Source organism: Schistocerca cancellata, chromosome 4, assembly GCF_023864275.1.
Source record: "Schistocerca cancellata isolate TAMUIC-IGC-003103 chromosome 4, iqSchCanc2.1, whole genome shotgun sequence".
NCBI classification, from domain to species: Eukaryota; Metazoa; Arthropoda; class Insecta; order Orthoptera; family Acrididae; genus Schistocerca; species Schistocerca cancellata.
The window spans coordinates 841,154,454-841,174,463 of NC_064629.1; the positions used below are offsets into that span (position 1 = coordinate 841,154,454).

Consider the following 20,010-nt stretch of genomic DNA (forward strand, 5'->3'; position numbering starts at 1 on the left):
CGCGGTAGGTATTAACTTCAGTGCAAACAGTTTGGTGTAACGAGTGACGGCGCGCCGGAGGCGAGTTCATCGGGCGAGGTGGGGAGGCGCGTCTGACGTAAGGTTAGCGACCTCGGCGGCGTCCGAAAAATTTGTGCCGCGAGGCCAGCCGGCCGGCCCAATCGAAGAAGAGACCACCCAGCCGCCGAGGAGCACTGCACTTGGCCGACGTGGAAGGATCGAGAAGCGGCCACTATCCTCGGCAGATCGCATAAGTACGTGAAGAATACGGCGCCGCGGCGGGGCGAGGAGGGGGGCGCGGCGGCGGCGGCGGCGGCGGCGTCGTCTGGCGTCTGGCGGCTGGCGGCGGCGGCGGCGGCGGCGGAGGCGGCGGCGGCGGCGGCGGCGGCAGTCTCCGGCCGGACTCGCGCCCGCACGCATGGCCCGCAGCTGACGGCGGCCGCCGGCATGCAGCGCAGCGTCGCCTCCGCCTCCGCGGCCCCCCACTAGCGGCTGCGGCGCAGCTCCCGAGCGCACTCTCAGCGGCCATGCGGTGGCGCGTGCACGCCTTGCTGCTGGCGGCGCTGTGGCTGGCGGCGAGCGGTGCAGCGCGACCGCGGCCGCGGGCGCACCACCGGCGGCCGCACGTCCCGCCGCTCGCCGCCGTCACCACCACGGCGGGCGTCGACGACGCGAGCCGCATCGAGGCCATCAAGAAGCAGATCCTCTCCAAGCTGGGCTTGCGCTCCAAGCCCAACGTCACCTCGGCGCTTCCGCGGGCCGTCGCCCTGGACACTCTGGAGCGCGCCGGCGGAGACGCCCGCCGCTCCACCGCCGCAGACATGCCGCGCCAGCGCTCGGCCGAGACCGTGCCCGACGACTTCTACGGCCGCACCTCCGAAATCATCACGTTCGCCGAACCAGGTAAGCACGGCCGTCGCCGCGGCTGCCGAACGCTCGCTGCCACGTCTCAGCTTCGTACGGAGCTGTACTTACAGTTCGAATGTGTACACGTTCTGCACGCATTCTCTTCAGAAATGTGTGGCACCGGCAGAGGAATTCGACCAGATACCGGGGGTTGGCAGAGAACGAATTCACTATTTTCTGTTACGTTTATTGCTGCTTGTGTCCTTCGAAACCCAAAAATTGGAGTATATTTCGTCTAAAAATTTTGTTTAGAAAAAATAAATCCAACACATCGAATTTCCATTTGCAAAGACACATACGAAATTCGTAATAAACTATAATGTAAGTGGTCACACAAAAGCTTTTAAATATACTTCAATTTGTGAGTCAGTTTTTGAGGGCTTATATAGTTGTTGTGGACTTCAGTCCTGAGACTGGTTTGATGCAGCTCTCCATGCTACTCTATCCTGTGCAAGCCTCATCATCTCCCAGTACCTGCTGCAGCCTACATCCTTCTGAATCTTGAATCTGCTTAGTGTATTCATCTCTTGGTCTCCCTCTACGATTTTTACCTTGCAGTACTAAATTGGTGATCCCTTGATGCCTCAGAACATGTCATACCAACCGATCTTTTATATATATATATATATATATATATATATATATATATATATATATATATATATATATATATATATAATAGTTATATTATAGTTAACTACTGACGGAATTGTCAATCTCCATACGTTGAGACAACTACTGGAAGGGAGTAGATTCACTGCTAACGTTCTGTTCCTATCGTTGCTATCGTTGTAGTTATAAGAAATGCATTGTTGTGCTGTTTGTTGTATGTATGTTTCATACCATACTTTCGTGCGCTTGCTCTGCGATCTGCCCTCTCCTTTTGGAAATAATAAGATATTTTTAAGTACGTATTTTTAAGTACGGAAGTTACAACTTTTCAGAGACGTGCTGCGCCAATGACCAACAATGCGTTGCACCATGCAATTGATACGGAACCAATAATAACAGTCAACGATTTGATATAACCGCTTCCTGTTGGTGTAGTGCCGATGTAGTGGACAGTGAGAGAGAATATATCAGTCTTTATTTGAGTAATATAGTCTAAAATTAGAAACAAACTTGCTTTCAACTCAGAGTGAGGCTGGTAACGAGATAGACGGAGAAAATACCCGTCACTGTTCCTCAGGTTGAAAACGTCTGCCTAATGGTAACTCCTTGCGCTTGCTAACAAATTGGGGACGTGTCTGTTCTCTTATGAGAACGTGGTATCGCCTACGACAAGCGGAGGCCGCTCTATGGCTTCATATTGCCTGTTTCAAGCTTAATTGGGTGAATCACGTTAAGAAACGTCTTGCGCAGTTGTTTCTTACCACCAGAAAAAGGATGAATATATACTGCAGGAAACGGTGTAAAAGAGCACAAACACAACAGTCCTAAACTACCATATTACCACTAACCATGGGTATTTGGAGAAGAATACTGACATAAGGAAGTCTATACTTGAAGCTCTGGTAGGTGAAAGAAGCAGTTCCCTTCTCTTAAACTGTTATGGGTCACATTTCCCTGTTTTATTTCCAGGTGAGATGTAGTTTGATATGGAACGAGTATCACCGCTAATGGTTCAGAGCAAAATACTGCCTTTGTAGCTTGAGATAGTAATACTACAACAGCTGTGAGCAAAAATTCCAGTAAAAGAAATTTGTTCAGTTCAGTTGTATAAGTATCATTCGTACTGTATCACAGTTATGAAATTCCGATCAACTGTTGCTTTCAGAGAGCAAGTTTTGGAGTTTTCCAAACGCGGTTGAAATAGTACTGGCCGATGCCTGGAACTTGAAGTACTGACTGGAACATTTAGCAGTCAATAATTCCGTAGAGCTGAAACCAAGAGTGTTCTTGCTCGACAGGACAGTTGCTTAGTGAGAATTTCAGTTAAAAACTCGTAGAGAAAAGTAAGATGCTGTCCTTGTGGATATTTGAGGAAGACACGAGTTGAACTCCTGTATGAGGTAGATTGTCGTCCTGTGGACTACGTAATATGATATAAACTGGTGAAACGGAAAGGTCTGGACAACGGTAAATCTTGTAGCCTGTCATTGTGCCGAGGTTTTGGCCCAGAATAAGAAACGTTGTTCGGAGCGCAAGATCTGTGGTTTGATCTCATTTCCATATTCCTTCATTAAGTTCTCTATGGTTTCCTTAGAGTGAGAGATATAATGATTTCTCATGCGACGCAAAGCGAGTTTACGCTCTCGATCTTTGTCAAATCGAAGCGACTTCTAGTTCTCTAGGTACCTCATCGTCAACTCGACGTTCGGCCCTACAAATAAATCTAACATTGTCCGTCCCAATTTATTTGTAATACTCCAGAGTCATGATTACGAATCCGTCTTGCATTGCTAAAGATTTCTATTTTATAGATGTACGCTACATATAGCGCTAAAAGCTCTTTGAAAGTAGAGAGCTATTTTCTACGATTGTCTCCAACCATGCAGCAACGTCGAACTACTTCTCGCCCAAAACAGTCACATCTGAAAATGCAGGAAAACGCCTTTTTAGTGTCTGCAATTAACACTCAGATCTTTCAAAACATTATATTTTACAATTTAATAAGCAATCGGTGAGTTTTCGCGCTTTCATTAACAACTAATAAATATTACGTTAATAATTATTATATCATTTTATGTATTAATTGAAGATCGGATAAAATACGGTGCGCTATCTAGGTTCTAAGCATCTTCAGTGGGGACTCTTTACAGAGGATACAATATATTCGATACATATTTAATAGTTATATAACTTTTAGCCCTTGTTGTAAAAGGACCCACTGTGACAGATGCAGGGTATAGATCTAAAATACAACATAAATATGAACGATAACCATAAGCGAGAATGTAGACGTAAGACACAGCACAGTGATTTCCATCGTAACACTATTTCATAATATAACAGTCGGTTCATCGTTTGCAAGTACAGAATTATGTCCACGTATCAATAAGATAAAAGTGTGCGATCAAAGTTGTTCTAATATACGAAATATTGTTGGCCTAGCCTATCGCCTTTGTGCTCGCAACCTCAAAAATGTATCTCAATTTAATCAAGGATACGTAGAAGAAAGACCACTGGAGCTTAATGTCCCGACGGCGATAAGATCGGTAGAGTTGGAGTACAACCTCAGAACGAGGAAAGAAATCGGCCTAATACTCTTTTCAAAAGAAAAGTCATCGCTTTTACCATAAGCGATTTACGGGAACAATGCAAAACCCAAACTTGGTTCACCGGACGGGAAACTGAAGGGCAGTTCACTGTCTTAACCACTGAGTCACCTCGCTCTGTTCAAGAACACGGGGAAGCCACCCGAAAGTCCAAAATTTCCGCTCACGGAGAAGGAAAATAAAGTTTCCAAATGTTACAGAATACTCTAGAAAGCTTCAAAGTGCTAATCATAGTACTGAATGGTGAGAACGATGAATCAGTGTTGTGTTCTCATACAGAACTGTTGAAACATCTGCACACAAAAAAATGGCCTGTCTCCAATGAGGGATTGGGATTCGTGCTATGGTCAAATTACATCTGTCCAGTACACAAAGTGACTGGTGACGAGTGACACATAACAAACATAAAATGAACCTCCAACATTGATCTTTCGTTAACGTCAATATCACCAGAGATATAGCGAAAGCTTCGTTGGACAAGGATAGGAAGAAATCAACCGTAGCTGTTTTGAATCAACCATCCCATGTCTCGAATGCATTTTACATGTTGCCCACTATCCCCGTCAGACTTAAATGATAAAATAACTGTATGACTTTTGTCATTAGACTCTACTATACTATACCTTAAAACGTCTGGTAAGTCTTTTACATGAAACGTCAGGGTTTCGGAGCCCCAAAGAAATAATTGTAGCCTCCGCTTACAATTATTCAGACTTCTTTTGATAATATCATGTTTGGATGGATAGTAAATCACGATCTAGAGAAGTATGTTCCGAGTACATGAGTTAAGGGCGATAAAGACCCACCGTTGTTTGACAAAAAAAAATTCGGAAAATGCTGAGGAAACAAAAAGACTGTTGCGCTCTCGGTTCAAAAGAGAACGTGCAAATGGCGACAAGCCAAAATTAGTAGAGATTCGTGCGTCTGTAAAAACATCGATGCGTGAAGCATGCAACTACCACTGCCATACGTTAGCAAAGGATCGAGTCCAGGACCAAGGAAATTCTGGGCCTACGTTGACCTGCCTGGAGTGGCAGTAGAAGATAACAAAAGGAAAGCTAAAGCTTTAAATTTAACTTTTAGGAAGTCGTTCACGCAGGAGGGTCATACAAATAAAACGTCGTTTGAACATCGCACAGATTCCAGTATGGTGAACGTAATAATAGGCATCCCTGGCGTAGAGAAGCAACTGAAAGAATTGAAAACAAATAAGTCGCCAGGTCCGGATGGAATCCCAGCTCGGTTTTACAAAGAGTATTCTCTACGCCATTGGCCCCTTAGTTAGCTTGCATTTATGGAAGAATCCTGCTCCCAGTGCAAAGTCCCAACTGACTGAAAGAAAAACAGGTTAGTCTTGTATATAAGACGGTTAAAAGAACTGACCCTCAGAATTACAGACCAATATACTTAATATAGTTTGATGCAGAATTTTTGAATATATTCACAGTTAGAATATAATAAAGTTCCGTGAGACTCGAAAGCTTCTGTCCACAATTCAGCACTTTTTAGAAAGCACCGCTCGTGCGAAACTCATCTTGCCCTTTTCTCACTGATATCCTGCAAACTGTGGATGAAGGGCAACAGGCAGATTCTATATTCCTAGACTTCCGAAAAGCGTTTGACATGGTACCTCATGCAGACTGTTAACAAAGGTACTATCATACAGTAGGGTTCCCAGATATGGGAATGGCTCGAAGTCCTCGTAAGTAGTAGAACCCAGTAGGCTTTGGTCGACGGTGAGTGTAAATCGGAGACATGAGTAACATCAGGAGTGCCTCAGGGAAGCGTCATAGGACTGTTGCTATTTTCTATGTACATAAATAACCTGGCTGACAGTATGGGCAGCAATCTGTGGTTGTTCGCTGATGACGCTGTGGTGTGCAGGACGGTGTCGTCTTTGTGTGACTGCAAGAGGATACAAGATGACTTAGACAAAATTTTTAGTTGGTGAGATGAATGGCAGCTATCTCTAAATGTAGAAAAATGTAAGTTAATGTAGATGAGTAGGAAAAACAGTTTCTTAATGTTCGAGTACAGCATTAGCAGTGTGCTACTTGACACAGACAGATCGATTAAATACCTACGTTGCGAAGCGACATTAAATGGAGCGGCCTTGTACGAACTGTAGTGATAAAAGCAAATGGTCGACTTCGGTTTATTGGGAGAGTTTTGGGGAAGTTTGGTTCATCTGTAAAGGAGACCGCATATAGAACCCTAGCGCGACTTCTTCTTGAGTACTGCTCGAGTGTTTGGGATCTGCACCAGGTCGGATTATAGGAGAACACTGAAGCACGTCCGCACCAGATCGGATTAAAGGAGAACATCAGTTCCCTAGACTTAGAACTACTTCAATCTAACTAACCTAAGGACATCACACACATCCATGCCGGAGGCAGGACTCGAACCTGCGACCGTTGAAGCAGCGCGGTTCCAGACTGCAGCGCCTAGAACCGCTCGGTCACATCGGCCGGCTTCAAAGATGGGCTGCTAGTTTTGTTACCAGTAGGTTCGATGAACACGCAAGTGTTACGGAGATGCTTTGGGAACTCAAATGGGAATCCCAGGAGTGATGGCGACATTCTTTTCGAAAAACGCTATTGAGAAAATTTGGAGACCTGACATTTGAACCTGACTGCAGAACTATCCCACTGCCGCCAAAGTACATTTCGCATGAAGTCCACGAAAATGAATCAAGAGAAGTTACGGCTCTTACAGAGGCACAGAGACAGTCGTTTCTCCCTCGCTCTACTTGTCAGCGCAATAGGAAAGGAAATACTGGTAGTGATACGAAGTACCCTCCGCCACGCATCCTACGGTGGCTTGCGTAGTTTGTATGTAGATGTAGATTCATGCTGTGAACCTTTAGCACAGATTCAATTTAAGTAATTTAAGAAGACCGAGGGAAGCATAAAGCTTGACAATCGGGTTGGACTTGAACTCCACGACTAACTGCCTAAATCCTCTGCTCACTGTGTCAGCTCTTTCAGCGATATGTGTTAGATTGAAGTGCAGTGGAACTCCAGTTATCCGGATGACTCGGGACCGGACCCAATCCGGATAATCAGATATCCGGATAATTGGATAGGTCATAAAAACACGCCATTTCTTTAAAAGAAAAAGCTAAATTTGTGCTTTCATACTCCGCAATATTAATTTCATGACTACAAAATATGTTGATTTGTTGATCAGATATTATACAGTACTGTACTTACATACAGTGTCAGTTCTTGAACATATCGGTCAGATTAAGTTGCTTTGCTGGCTTCAATCGTTTCCTTGCAACCAAAGTCTCTCGTCTGCTTGGCGGTGAGCAGCTACATAAGGTCAGACCCCCGCGTGCCGTCCCATCCATGTTAGCGCAATGTCAAGACGCGCTAACGCCTCACCGGCAGGCGGTCCCATGAGTTTCAATTTCAGTGTCATCTCCTGGCCATCAGTTCCTTCTCGCGCACTTAGAATAATTTCATCGTCAGTGAAAATTTGGAATCCAGGTTTCTAAGAATCACAAGCAAGCCACTCGTCTATATCCTCTCCACTGCAGTCGGAACGTCGAGAAATTTTCAAAATGATCTTTCTTACGTGCTCAAGCGACATTTCATCCACTGCCGCTTCTCATTCTTCTTCTTCCTTTTCACGGTTCTTCTTTTCATCTCCATATTTCCGTAGCTCATCTTTGCTTCAAATGCCTTTCAATTTGTTCTAAGCTCTTTATAATGTGGTATTCTTCACCTAATTCCATGCTTCCCACTATGTAAGAGGAGTTTTCTAAATTCATTTTTTGGTGGTGAGCCAAAATACCTTCTTCAGTTCCATCTTCTATCGAAAATTTCCTCACCAGTTGTCTTCTGTAACGTCGCCTCATAGTTTCGATAACCGAGTAGTCCATTGGCTGCAACAAAATCTTTACGTTTAACGGCAGGAAGAGAGTTTTTACACGGCCATCTTCTCTATCTTTCTGTGGAGTGGCAATGTGCATTGTCCAGAATTAAATCGCCTTACTGCTTTCTTTCCCCATTGGCATTTGGTATCTCTTTACTTCAGGTATGGAAGTTCAGTCGTACCATTTGCAGACCGAAGTAGCAGTTATCCAGGCCTTTGGTCGATTCTTGTAAAAGATGGGAAACTTTTTAACATTTTTGAAAGCCCAGAGATTAACACAAGCAGTATTTTGTGGTTTCCTGTAGAGTTAGCACAGTTCAGCACTTTAACACTGCCTTTACTATTTTTATCACCAGGAACAAAGACTCTGCATCATTTCTGAATTTTTCGATGAAACTTTCTGCTGCTTTTGGGTCTGTAGATAGTTTCTCGGCATTTAAATCCAATTCACTAATACCCTGCCTTCCCTTGAAATTCCGTAGCCAGCCATTTCTCGCTTTAAATGAATATCAACTTTTTCGCAAACAATTGGCCCTGAAAGGGGGATTCCCAATGCTCGCTGCTGCAGAAACTACTTGAATACGACCTTTTCAGGCTCTTCGTTTGCTGCTGTTTTCATTGCTTTTTTCCACGAACTGTCATTTCCTTTCTCAAGGACAGATAGAAAGTTTAAAACTGAGGACTTGTTTTTTTTATGTCTGAAATTGTTTATGTTCCCGCGCTAAACATCTCAGCTAATTACTTGCTACTCACGCCTTTGTCTAATTGTTCAAGGACTCTTATTTTGTCTTCCAACGGTAAGGCAACGCGTTTCCTTTTAGAATATTATATAGTACAGTAAATTAAAACACACGCAACGAAGAAAAGAGCCGGAAGACAGAACGTATAGCGACAATTCAGTGTAGTAGGGGAGAGTCAAGCAGTATCGGCCGGCTTACAGTACCGGCTACTACCGTGATTTCCCTTTCCGCCTGCAAATGGCAGAAGCGTACAGTAAGCAGAAGCAAGCTTGTGTATCCATGTGCACGAGAATCGGTAATCTTTTTCCTCTCTTCAGTGGTATGTCTGCTCCGAGTGCTTGATGGTGTTGCTGTGGCTCTTAGCGCACGGAAGATACTTTGAGGCCTGTGGTACCTGTTTTTTAAGGTAAGTGATTAATTTCGTTGCTATATTTCGGTTATATATGTTACGTAAGAAATGACATCAAACAAACAGTTCATGATGATTTCATTAGAAGGACTCACAATATGACTAGATCCTACTGCGTGTTTGTCGTGCAGCTCTGGCTACCTGACTGTCGTTCAGTATCGGCCAAATGTAATTTCAAAATTTCTTCTTCTTACTTCCTTTCAGATTGAAATGGCGGAATATGTGAGAAAAGTAAGAGTAAAATGGAATGAAGAGCACATGGCAATGGCTGTGAGCAAAGTTCTGTCTAACAAAAAGACCGTGAGGGAGGTAGCTGAATCTTCTTCAACAATTAGAAAAGAAAAAGATCGCTACCAAAGAGAAGAGATTGATAGCTGAACAAAATAATCTGAAAGAGTGTTGAAGAAAGCTGAATTCTAGTCGGGGTTCCAAAATAAAATAAACACACAAAAGTGGCCATGGAAACCAATTACAGAGCTGAAATAGGGACAATGTTCCCGTGCTTATGTGTTTTAGTATTGTTCAATAATTGTCAGTGCTGAGTATCATTAGTAAGCAACATTATCACAGCAAAGACAATGGCCGATACTGCGAGACAGTTTCTACAAGCCGTTTAATTATTGCTTTTTTGCGTTAGATGTAATTAAGTACAAGAATAAAAAATAAACATCATTACACTGTGCTACTCATAGAAAATGACTTGAGATGAGAGAATAGTAAATGTTCCGATTAACCACCATAGTTACACAGTAAAGTTAAAAAAACTTACGTTGGCCGATACTGCGCGACTTTCCCCAGCCGGCCGCGGTGGTCTAGCGGTTCTGGCGCTGCAGTCCGGAACCGCGGGGACTGCTACGGTCGCAGGTTCGAATCCTGCCTCGGGCATGGGTGTGTGTGATGTCCTTAGGTTAGTTAGGTTTAAGTAGTTCTAAGTTCTAGGGGACTTATGACCTAAGATGTTGAGTCCCATAGTGCTCAGAGCCATTTGACTTTCCCCAACATTAAGGTCACGACACAGATTGATGTAGGCCACACTCAGCGGCGGGCACTACGAACAGAACAATACACGTATTGCGCGTACAATAATGCGCTTACTGTATTCGTTGTTCACTGGAAGATTTTGTCTTCTAATATATACACTGCGGAGTGATTTTAGAATGACAAAGAAACGTGCAGTATACTGTATACTGCAATAACTATCGAACAAAACCAACAATTTTAGTCATACAGTACAAATTTGTTTTTCCACAAAGCGATTTGGATAATTGGTGTTACGAATAGTTGGAGTTCGACTAATTGGAGCTCTGGAGTATGTATTTTAATAGGGAGGTGGAGGGAGTGAGGAAGCGGTAACGCCCTGTCGATAGCAGTACTATTGAACAAGATCGAGAAATGACGCGTTTAGAATCTCCTGGGAAGGAACTACCCATGGTCTTCAATCATTCAGGCACTCATGTAAAGAAAAGTAAAAATCAACGCCCTATCAATAACCAAGTTATTAGATTGAGCACAAGCTCGGAATTCGCCGAGACAAGAGAAGAAAGTGGACGATGAACTTAAGTGATCAGGGGAAATAACGTAAACACTAAAACATGATGATCAGAATTGGATTAGAATTGGGTCTCCTCTTCATCAATTTCTATAACTCCCAAGTCACCTTACGGTGTTTGGAGGAAGTTACTTTGGGTACCACTACCTCCTCCTCTCCCTAATTTCGATATGAGATTTAATTTCTCTGATTTTCTCGTCGTGGTCATTTGGCGAGACGTGTAGGGTAGGAATAAATATTTTGCCCTAATAATTTCATGTGGATCCACTACTTTAATAGTTCGCTTAAAGTAATAGGCGCAAGACTCGTAGTGTTGAGTAAGATTGGACGTATCAGGATATGAAGGAAGCTACTACCGAATATGACTGCCGCTCTTCCACACCACGCTGCCTCACTATAAACTAAGAATGATGTGTGAAATTAGCATAATTAATTCGACCAGTTTATAGTGTTTGACAACTGTTATTAAATATGAAAAAAGTGTTAAGCTTCAAGCGTTGACCAAATATAGTAGCGTAGTAGAGCTCGATTTCTAAATATGATGTCCCAAATGAAACGCATCACTTAATATAAGTAAAAATAACGTTACGATGAAATATGAAATACAACGTTCATCTAATGTGAGATATAAGTAAAGCAAATGGCAAGTTTGGTATGGTGTCAAAATACAACTTGTCAATTAAGCAAACCTTTCAAAATACGTCTGTGACACAAGCGGAAATATTTTTGAATATGTGGGATTCTTAAGCATTTGTATTGACGGAGAATACTAAACGAGTTCATAAGTTCTGTTTCCGGAATGAATCTGCTACTCCTCAAGCAGGAGTACACTTTTTGAAAGTTCTGGCTGATTAAAATTCTGCCCCTGTACGAAACTGCGCTCCTGTCTTTAGCCCTTCATGCAGAGCATCAAAAACGTTTTGTTTCTAGAGTTTTAAAATTGACATAGCGCATGAACGGCTACATCTGCTTTACGTGTTCCTTAGTCCAGGGTCCGTATTCACGATGAATTTCACTTCGAACGCATCATGTGAGTCAAATCGTTTAAACGCACCATTCTCCCACTAGAGCATCTTCAAAGCCTCCAAAGAGAACTGTCCTTACTAACTCCACAAAACAGTTTTTTATTTGTGTATAAAGCGTTTTTATAATCCTTGAAGAAAGTCCCGTTAGTAGTTGTACAAATGATTATGCACACTTGGACGTAAGTGTTAATGAAACCCAGAATACAATGTTACCCTCATCCTCGAAATAAATATCCTTGAAACTTCTAACACCTTAATAATGTGACAGACTGTCTAACACACATATATCACTCATGTGTTTTATAGACCAGGGGGGGGGGGAGGGTTGTTCCAATAGTATTTATAAAAGTTTGAAACTCACTTATATCGTCTTTTTATTTTTTTTATTTTCATTTATTTAACCTGATCCGATTCGTCCCCTCACACCTTCTATTACGTCGGATCAGAGATCGACACTATAGTACCTTTTTCACTTCATAGGTATCTAAGAAATAACAATTTTAATGTGACAAATAGTATTAAAGTTATTTGGATGTCTGCAGAGACAATGTCAGTAAATAATACTGGCTATGAACTAATAAAGAAAACTATCACTAATAATAATAATAATAATGACAAGGATAACACTAATGGTAGTGGCAGATATAAAAAGAATTTATAGTTACAGATACAGATGTTTTCTAATACAGTGAGTTCTGGGAAAAAGGAAATTTAGGGGGACTGCACCAGGTAAGAATGCTCGGAAATCAGGGACGATCTCCTTGGAAACAAAGATGTACAGAGGTAACGAGTGCGTACAGGGACAGTGGTAGTCATTATAGCAGCTTCAGTAGGTAATGACTACCATTGTCACTGCACCCAGTCGTTACACTGTATATCCTTCTTTCCTACCAGTCAATATTTTGACAACTATGTCTGCGAGGTTTTTGCCACACTAAAAAGAATATCTCTTTACTTCACTATCGATCGTACAATATCGACAAGACGAAAGGAGATAACCGAATGTCTGGAAATCAATATTGCAAAACATATAGTGGAAAAAGTTGAAGAATTCTCTGGCCGAATCTACAAGATTATATCAGAAGGAGAAAGCAAAGAAGAAAGAAGTCGATTTGTTGAGTTGAAGAAGTCAGAAGGATGGAGAACATACTGTAAACACGGAAGCACTAGAAATACTATGCTACGGAAAGGTGATAAAATGAAGCACACATATGAACTGCGAAACGATGAGGCGCTAGAGGCGATAGGCAAATTATGTGGATATATACTGGGCAGTCAAGGATTGTGAAAATGACAATGGAAGGTGCGTGACAGAGACAAGGGTTGTAGACACAAAGAGAGACTATAGTATAGAAAACATGTTCTCGAGGATGTTGCGTGCAAAACGTACGTGGGGATGCTAAGATTTGAATAAGAAAAGAACAGATAGATGACGGCATTAAACCAGTCGGTAAACTGATAACTTGCAAAAATAAATCCTGGAACGTTGAAAATGAAACTGTTTTGACACCTTGAACGACAGTAACGCATATTGTGATCGGCTAATTGAATTAGGCTGATAATTTTACTCAAATAACAAATAATCTAAAGTGGATGTATAGCGTAAATGTGGAGTTCTAGAGTTTTCAATAGTTGAGAGTAGAAGACATGACCGCCAAGAAGCTGCAGTACAATATTAGTTATTCACAACCATTTTCGATAAACTATCATTTTCTGGTAGCTTTAAGCGAGTTATTTTAATCAGACAGGGCGACTCTTTGTCTACATCTACATCTACATACATACTCCGCAATCCACCATCCTCGTGGCGGAGGGTACCTCGTATCACAACTAGCACCTTCTCTTCCTGTTCCACTCCCAATCAGAACGAGGGAAAAATGACTGCCTATATGCCCCTGTACGAGCCCTAATCTCTCTTATCTTTGTGGTCTTTCCGCGAAATATAAGTTGGTGGCAGTGAAATTGTACTTCAGTCAGCCTCAAATGCTTGTTCCCTAAATTTCCTCACTAGCGATTCACGAAAAGAACGCCTCCTTTCCTCCAGAGATTCCCACCCGAGTTCCTGAAGCATTTTCGTAACACTCGCGTGATGACCAAACCTACCAGTAACAAATCCAGAAGCCCGCGTCTGAATTGCTTCAATGTTCTCCCTCAATCCGACCTGACAGGGATCCCAAACGCTCGAGCAGTACTCAAGAATAGGTCGTATTAGTGTTTTATAAGCGGTCTCCTTTACAGATGAACCACATCTTCCCAAAATTCTAGCAAGACGACTATCCGCCTTCCCCACAACTGCCATTACATGCTTGTCCCACTTCATATCGCTCTGCAATGTTACGCTCAAATATTTAATAGACGTGACTTTGTCAAGCGCTACACTGCTAATGGAGTATTCAAACATTACGGGATTCTTTTTCCTATTCATCTGCATTAGTTTACATTTATCTATATTTAGAATTAGCTGCCATTTTTTACACCAATCACAAATCCTGTACAAGTCATCTTGTATCCTCCTACAGTCACTCAACAACGACACCTTCCCGTACACCACAGCATCATCAGCAAACAGCCGCACATTGCTATCCACCCTATCCAAAAGATTGTTTGACACCACCCAAAAACTACTGTGTGTGTCGTATTTGAACAATGCTTAGTTCTTCACGGAATCTGACGAAATGGCTCATACTAACACACTACGATGACTCGATTATGTCGACCAGCAGATGATAGTATTATTCGTGAGTAAACAAAGTCACGTTGCAGGAGCTACGCGGTCGTGTCGTTTTTCTTTTTTTAAAAGTTGTCTGATACTTGACGAAGGACAGCAGTTATATCGTGAGAAACGAACTGTTCATTGTTAGCGGCCACCCACGAAAGGACCAGAACGAACGCGTCGGTGCTGTACGTACGAAGATGGACTTCCGTATATGGGCGAGTGCATGGCGCTGCCCAGAGCGGGTTTCGAAGTGGCGTGGCGGGCTGTATTCCTGCCCCCCGCCCGGCCGGCGTCTACCGGCGCGGCTTTACGACCTCTGCGCCGCCCAACATTAGCATATTTTGTATGTTACTCGTCACCGGCCCCGCTGTAACTTTTCCGGAACGTCCCCGGCGTGAATAAACGTCTCGGCCATTGGGTGCACTGTCCTTGCCACGAGATAGCATACAACAAGCGCCGTAGCTTTTTAAATGGTGATTCATTTGAGAGGCTCGACGTTCCAGTTCTGGAGATAGCCGGACTGGCTCCCTCCACAGCGAGGGAAAGCGAAGCCCCGTACAAGCTAGCGGCGGCTCTCAACGTCAGCAGGCATTTCTTTGGAGCTGCTGTTTATTGCCCCGTCAACATTGGTTTTTTATTTGTCTGCGTTGTCGGCGATGTCTTTGTTCAGAAGTACACTTCCCTGTTCCCAAATCTAGAAAAGATAAACTTTCTCCTGACACTCCTCAGGCTGGTTACACAATATCCTACATTGTGGTCAAGCTGAAGGTCAGAGACTCGTAACTACGTGCTACTAAGGTTTCGTGTTATTTTTTTCCTGTATCTCACAAGTCATCAAAGAGACGCTAAAAAGTTACTTCAAAACGGCGTGTCTTTGTTGGCTGACAGGCCCTGAGAAAAACGAGGGCGTGCTGAAAAGTAATGCCCCGAATTTTTTATGTGAAAAAAAACAATATTGACATTCTGCAGCCCTCTGCCGTTAGGGGGCTCGGAATTCTAGCGCGTAACATGGTGGTTTGTAAAGTAACTATGTCGGTGCGTGAGAAACAGCGTGCTGTAACCGATTTTCGAATTCGGAGAGTTCGTCTGCTCATGGAGGACACAATGCCAAATCACATACGAGCGGTGTGACATCTGCAACAGTCATCGATCTGTCATCGATCATCTTCCATACGGGCCCGAACTGGCCGTTTGCATCTGTTTCCAAAACTTAAAGGACACCTTCGTGGACTTCACTTTCATAGGGATGAAGCCGTGCGAGCAGAGGTGTGGTTCTGTCTCCGTCAACGAAATCAAACATTCCTCATCGACGGTAACAACAAATTGTTTTGTCATTGGGAGAAATGTGTTCGCCGTCAGGGTGAGTATACTGAGAAATAAATCTGTAGATATGAAGAATACAAATGTAAAATGTTAGTACGGTTTGTTTTGCCTAAAAACCTTTAAAAGTTTTCACATAAAAAATTAGCAGGCATTACTTTTCAGCACGCTCTCGTAGGAATCGGTGCTTTCTTTTCCTTGAAGAAGCTGGAATCTGTCTTATGTTGACAAACACAACTCACGTTGGATGGTATCGTACTGGAATTGGCGTGCATAAGTAAGAACCCACAAAACTCTGTCCTGGAAACCATAGAAAATATATGTTAATACTGACATGTTAGAGAAGAGATCTGTAACACCGCTAGTGCCAGTGCAGCGTCTGTAATCCCTCCGTGCTGCTCCACATAAAAAGGAAGGCGCTTTATTTCCGAATATCGTTTGGTAGAAAAATGAAAATTTTAATCCGGTATCGATGAAACGGAAGCGGCCTGCTCCCTGTGTATAACACTGGTGCCTGTAATAGCGTTTGCCGTACTTGGCAGTCTGCGCTTCCCCGAGGAGTGATAGTTCGATTTTATTCTATCTCATAACGAGGATACAAAATTTACATGTTTTCAGGAATTTTCTGAGAGACATCCTCGTCTACTGCAGAAGTTAGTTGAACGACTAACAAAAGAATTATTCAGAAGAAATAGAAGTTACAGTACAAGGAATTTAAGTCGGCTTTGACCTGGTGAAGGTCAAACTTCGGAAGTTTTGATGATGAGAATTTTGGCGGACACTTTGCCACAACATGCAGCCCATGGTTAATGAACCGCGTTGGCCCCCATTGTCCTCGTAATACTGAGAAGGCGATTCTCCTGCTTTTAATAAGCGATAGTAACGGCCGTTATTACCGAAGCCTTTCAGATTTACATAATGGTTGAAGTTCATCAAATTCCTACAATAACCAAAATGTATCACAAGTTAGTAAATTGATGAACCGTTTTAATGATATGAGAAAGTATTTTGTGTCAGATCTTGAGACTAAAATATACATTCACTGTTTTCCGATTGTAATCCTTCTGCTGCGCGTCATTTTACGAGTAGTCTCGCTGTGATGTCAAAGAGCTTCACAATAGCATCCTTTCTGTACAAATCTCACTTCGAAAATGTATCAGCTTGGTATCCACTCTTGTACTAATAAGGACGCAAGTACTACAACCCCGTACTTCCACTGGCTTTCTTGTCTTGAAATACCTCTCTCAGTTTATTTTATGTACATGTTGATAGGTATCTATGCTTTATAGATCTAGAAAAGGCATATGACCGGGTTCCTAGGAGGGAGTTATTGTCTGTTCTACAAGATTATGGAATAGGAGGCAAACTTTTGCAAGCAATTAAAGGTCTTTACATGGATAGTCAGGCAGCAGTTAGAGTTGACGGTAAATTGAGTTCATGGTTCAGAGTAGTTTCAGGGGTAAGACAAGGCTGCAACCTGTCTCCACTGTTGTTCATATTATTTATGGATCATATGTTGAAAACAATAGACTGACTGGGTGAGATTAAGATATGTGAACACAAAATAAGCGGATGACTTAGTTGTGATGGCAGATTCGATTGAAAGTTTGCAAAGTAATATTTCAGAGCTAGATCAGAAATGTAAGGACTATGGTATGAAGATTAGCATCTCCAAAACGAAAGTAATGTCAGTGGGAAAGAAATATAAACGGATTGAGTGCCAAATAGGAGGAACAAAGTTAGAACAGGTGGACGGTTTCAAGTACTTAGGGTGCATATTCTCACAGGATGGCAACATAGTGAAAGAACTGGAAACGAGGTGTAGCAAAGCTAATGCAGTGAGAGCTCAGCTACGATCTACTCTCTTCTGCAAGAAGGAAGTCAGTACCAAGACTAAGTTATCTGTGCACCGTTCAATCTTTCGACCAACTTTGTTGTATGGGAGCGAAAGCTGGGTGGATTCAGGTTACCTTATCGACAAGGTTGAGGTTACGGATATGAAAGTAGCTAGGATGATTGCAGGTACTAGTAGATGGGAACAATGGCAGGAGGGTGTCCACAATGAGGAAATCAAAGAAAAACTGGGAATGAACTCTATAGCTGTAGCAGTCAGGGCGAACAGGCTTAGATGGTGGGGTCATGTTACACGCATGAGAGAAGCAAGGTTACCCAAGAGACTCATGGATTCAGCAGTAGAGTATAGGAGGAGTCGGGGCAGACCGAGGAGAAGGTACCTGGATTCGGTTAAGAATGATTTTGAAGTAATAGGTATAACATCAGAAGAGGCACCAATGTTAGCACTGAATAGGGGATCATGGAGGAACTGTATAAGGGGGGTTATGCTCCAGACTGAACGCTGAAAGGCATAATCAGTCTTAAATGATGATGATGATGATGATGATGATAGATCCTTTGGAGAAACGGAGCACGGTTTAATATGTGAGGACTGAAAGAGCATGCTTTGTTCAGAGTGGAAACGTGTGCCGTATGCTATCATTGCTTTAACTAGCAAGGCGTTCTTGCCATTGTTTCCTTCTAGTGTAGCGTTGTGCAAATGACCGAGCATTGGGCGGAAAGCAGTATGTATAAGGGAAGGATTCATTTGTACTTTTATTACGTTTCACAAAAGGTGAGGCATTACTTTCCAAAGAATTTTAGCACGCTGTAGATTTAGATTGGCCTGTTGGTTGATTCCTTTTCAGCATCGAAATAATTGACTTAAGAAGACGTTTATTCTAACTTCAATGTAACGGTTATAAAATTCGCTTTAGGAATTTCTAGAACAATCTTGCATCTTTATTTGTACGAAGAAACGACTGTTTAAGAAATGGTGAAAATTTCCTCGTACCGTTCTACCCTCTTTTGTTCTACATTGCAGCAAAAGATCGTCATATTTCTCTCATTAAATTACTATTACCATTGTGTGAGACGGACGTACGAGAAAGTACATATGCTCATAAAGTCACTGTGACGACTAGAACTCTAAATTTTGAAATAGCCAGAGTGAAGTTACCTTCCTTGCGGCGCATCTGCTTAAAGACAAAACAGTACATTCGATGAGAAACATATTCATACTTGTGTAATAAGTTTTTCTAGGATCTGATACATCCTCTTTCGATCTTATCTATTAATTTTATCAATCTCAAACGATACAGAATTCATCTGTCCCAACAGCTTTCAGGAAGTAATTTTCTCACACTCACTGCTGCTCTGAAATGCCTGCAATAGAAACGCAACTTTTTCTGCATCTCATATTACTTCTTGTTGGACAATACTTCCGTGACAATACAAAAGTACCTACTAACATTAGGTTATCATTACAGTAGACCCATTTCTGCAACTAGAGAGCACAAAAACTGGCTTAATCAATACAGGAAAACAGTGAAAATTATAATGTTGCCCATATGGTATATATCACACCATGTTTTTAATTATTTTTCTAAAATTGTCATTATTTTACATAGAATAACAACATACAATCACTTTAAGAATGATAGTCCTGTAAATGATGTGTCCGAGAGGGCAGCACTCCCACTGTGTTCGCAGACACGCGAACTGAGTAACACTGGAAAATGGTATACAACGTAACAAACACATAAAGCCTGTTGAACGGAGGTGCATGAACATATTTTTTTACCTTGAGAATACGATACGTAGCGCATATGCAACCACTATCGCACGTCACTGTAACTGCCGTTTAGTCAAGACAACAAAGCTACGGGGAGCTTACGCGACTTATATAGAGACCATTGAAAGATAGACGATGTCGGTAACTGTTAGACGAATGAGTAAATTCAGGGAATCAGTATTCAAGAAAGAAATTAAAATGTTATGCGGTTCTAATTGCATGTTTCACGAAAGAAGCGTAAGCTCAAGCTAAAGGAGATGAGGGTGTTAGAAGCACACACGCTGTAGCTTCGCCGTTACTTATTTCCGAATGAAAATGAAACAAGGGAGAGAGCTATTATCAGTGATCTGGAAAAGCGTTCGCCATGTACTTCATTGCACCTTTCGGATTTCAGATAGTAAATGTATATGTAAATATGATAACTGTTCGAAATAAGAGCGTGTGCCCATATGTAATGTAGCATATCTACAAAAATTCAATCATATATCGACGAAAAGGCAAATGAATGCAAAGACAGGGGACTAGCTCCTAACGCTGAAAAATATGATGTTATTCATTTCACGAAAAATAAAAATGTTTTAGCCTTTGGATACACAATTTATGAATCTTAGGTAGAATCA

The 20,010-nt window shown here is 42.2% G+C and overlaps 1 protein-coding gene across 1 annotated transcript in view; it reads left to right on the forward strand.

The window, feature by feature from the left end:
* Window positions 1-626: 626 nt before the first annotated feature.
* Window positions 627-20,010, forward strand: part of LOC126183469 (inhibin beta chain-like) — a 327,394-nt gene continuing 308,010 nt past the window's right edge. The window contains exon 1 of the mRNA XM_049925481.1: window positions 627-903. Within this exon, the coding sequence (XP_049781438.1) occupies window positions 822-903 (82 nt within the window). The 5' untranslated portion in view covers window positions 627-821. The remainder of the gene's footprint in view (window positions 904-20,010) is intronic.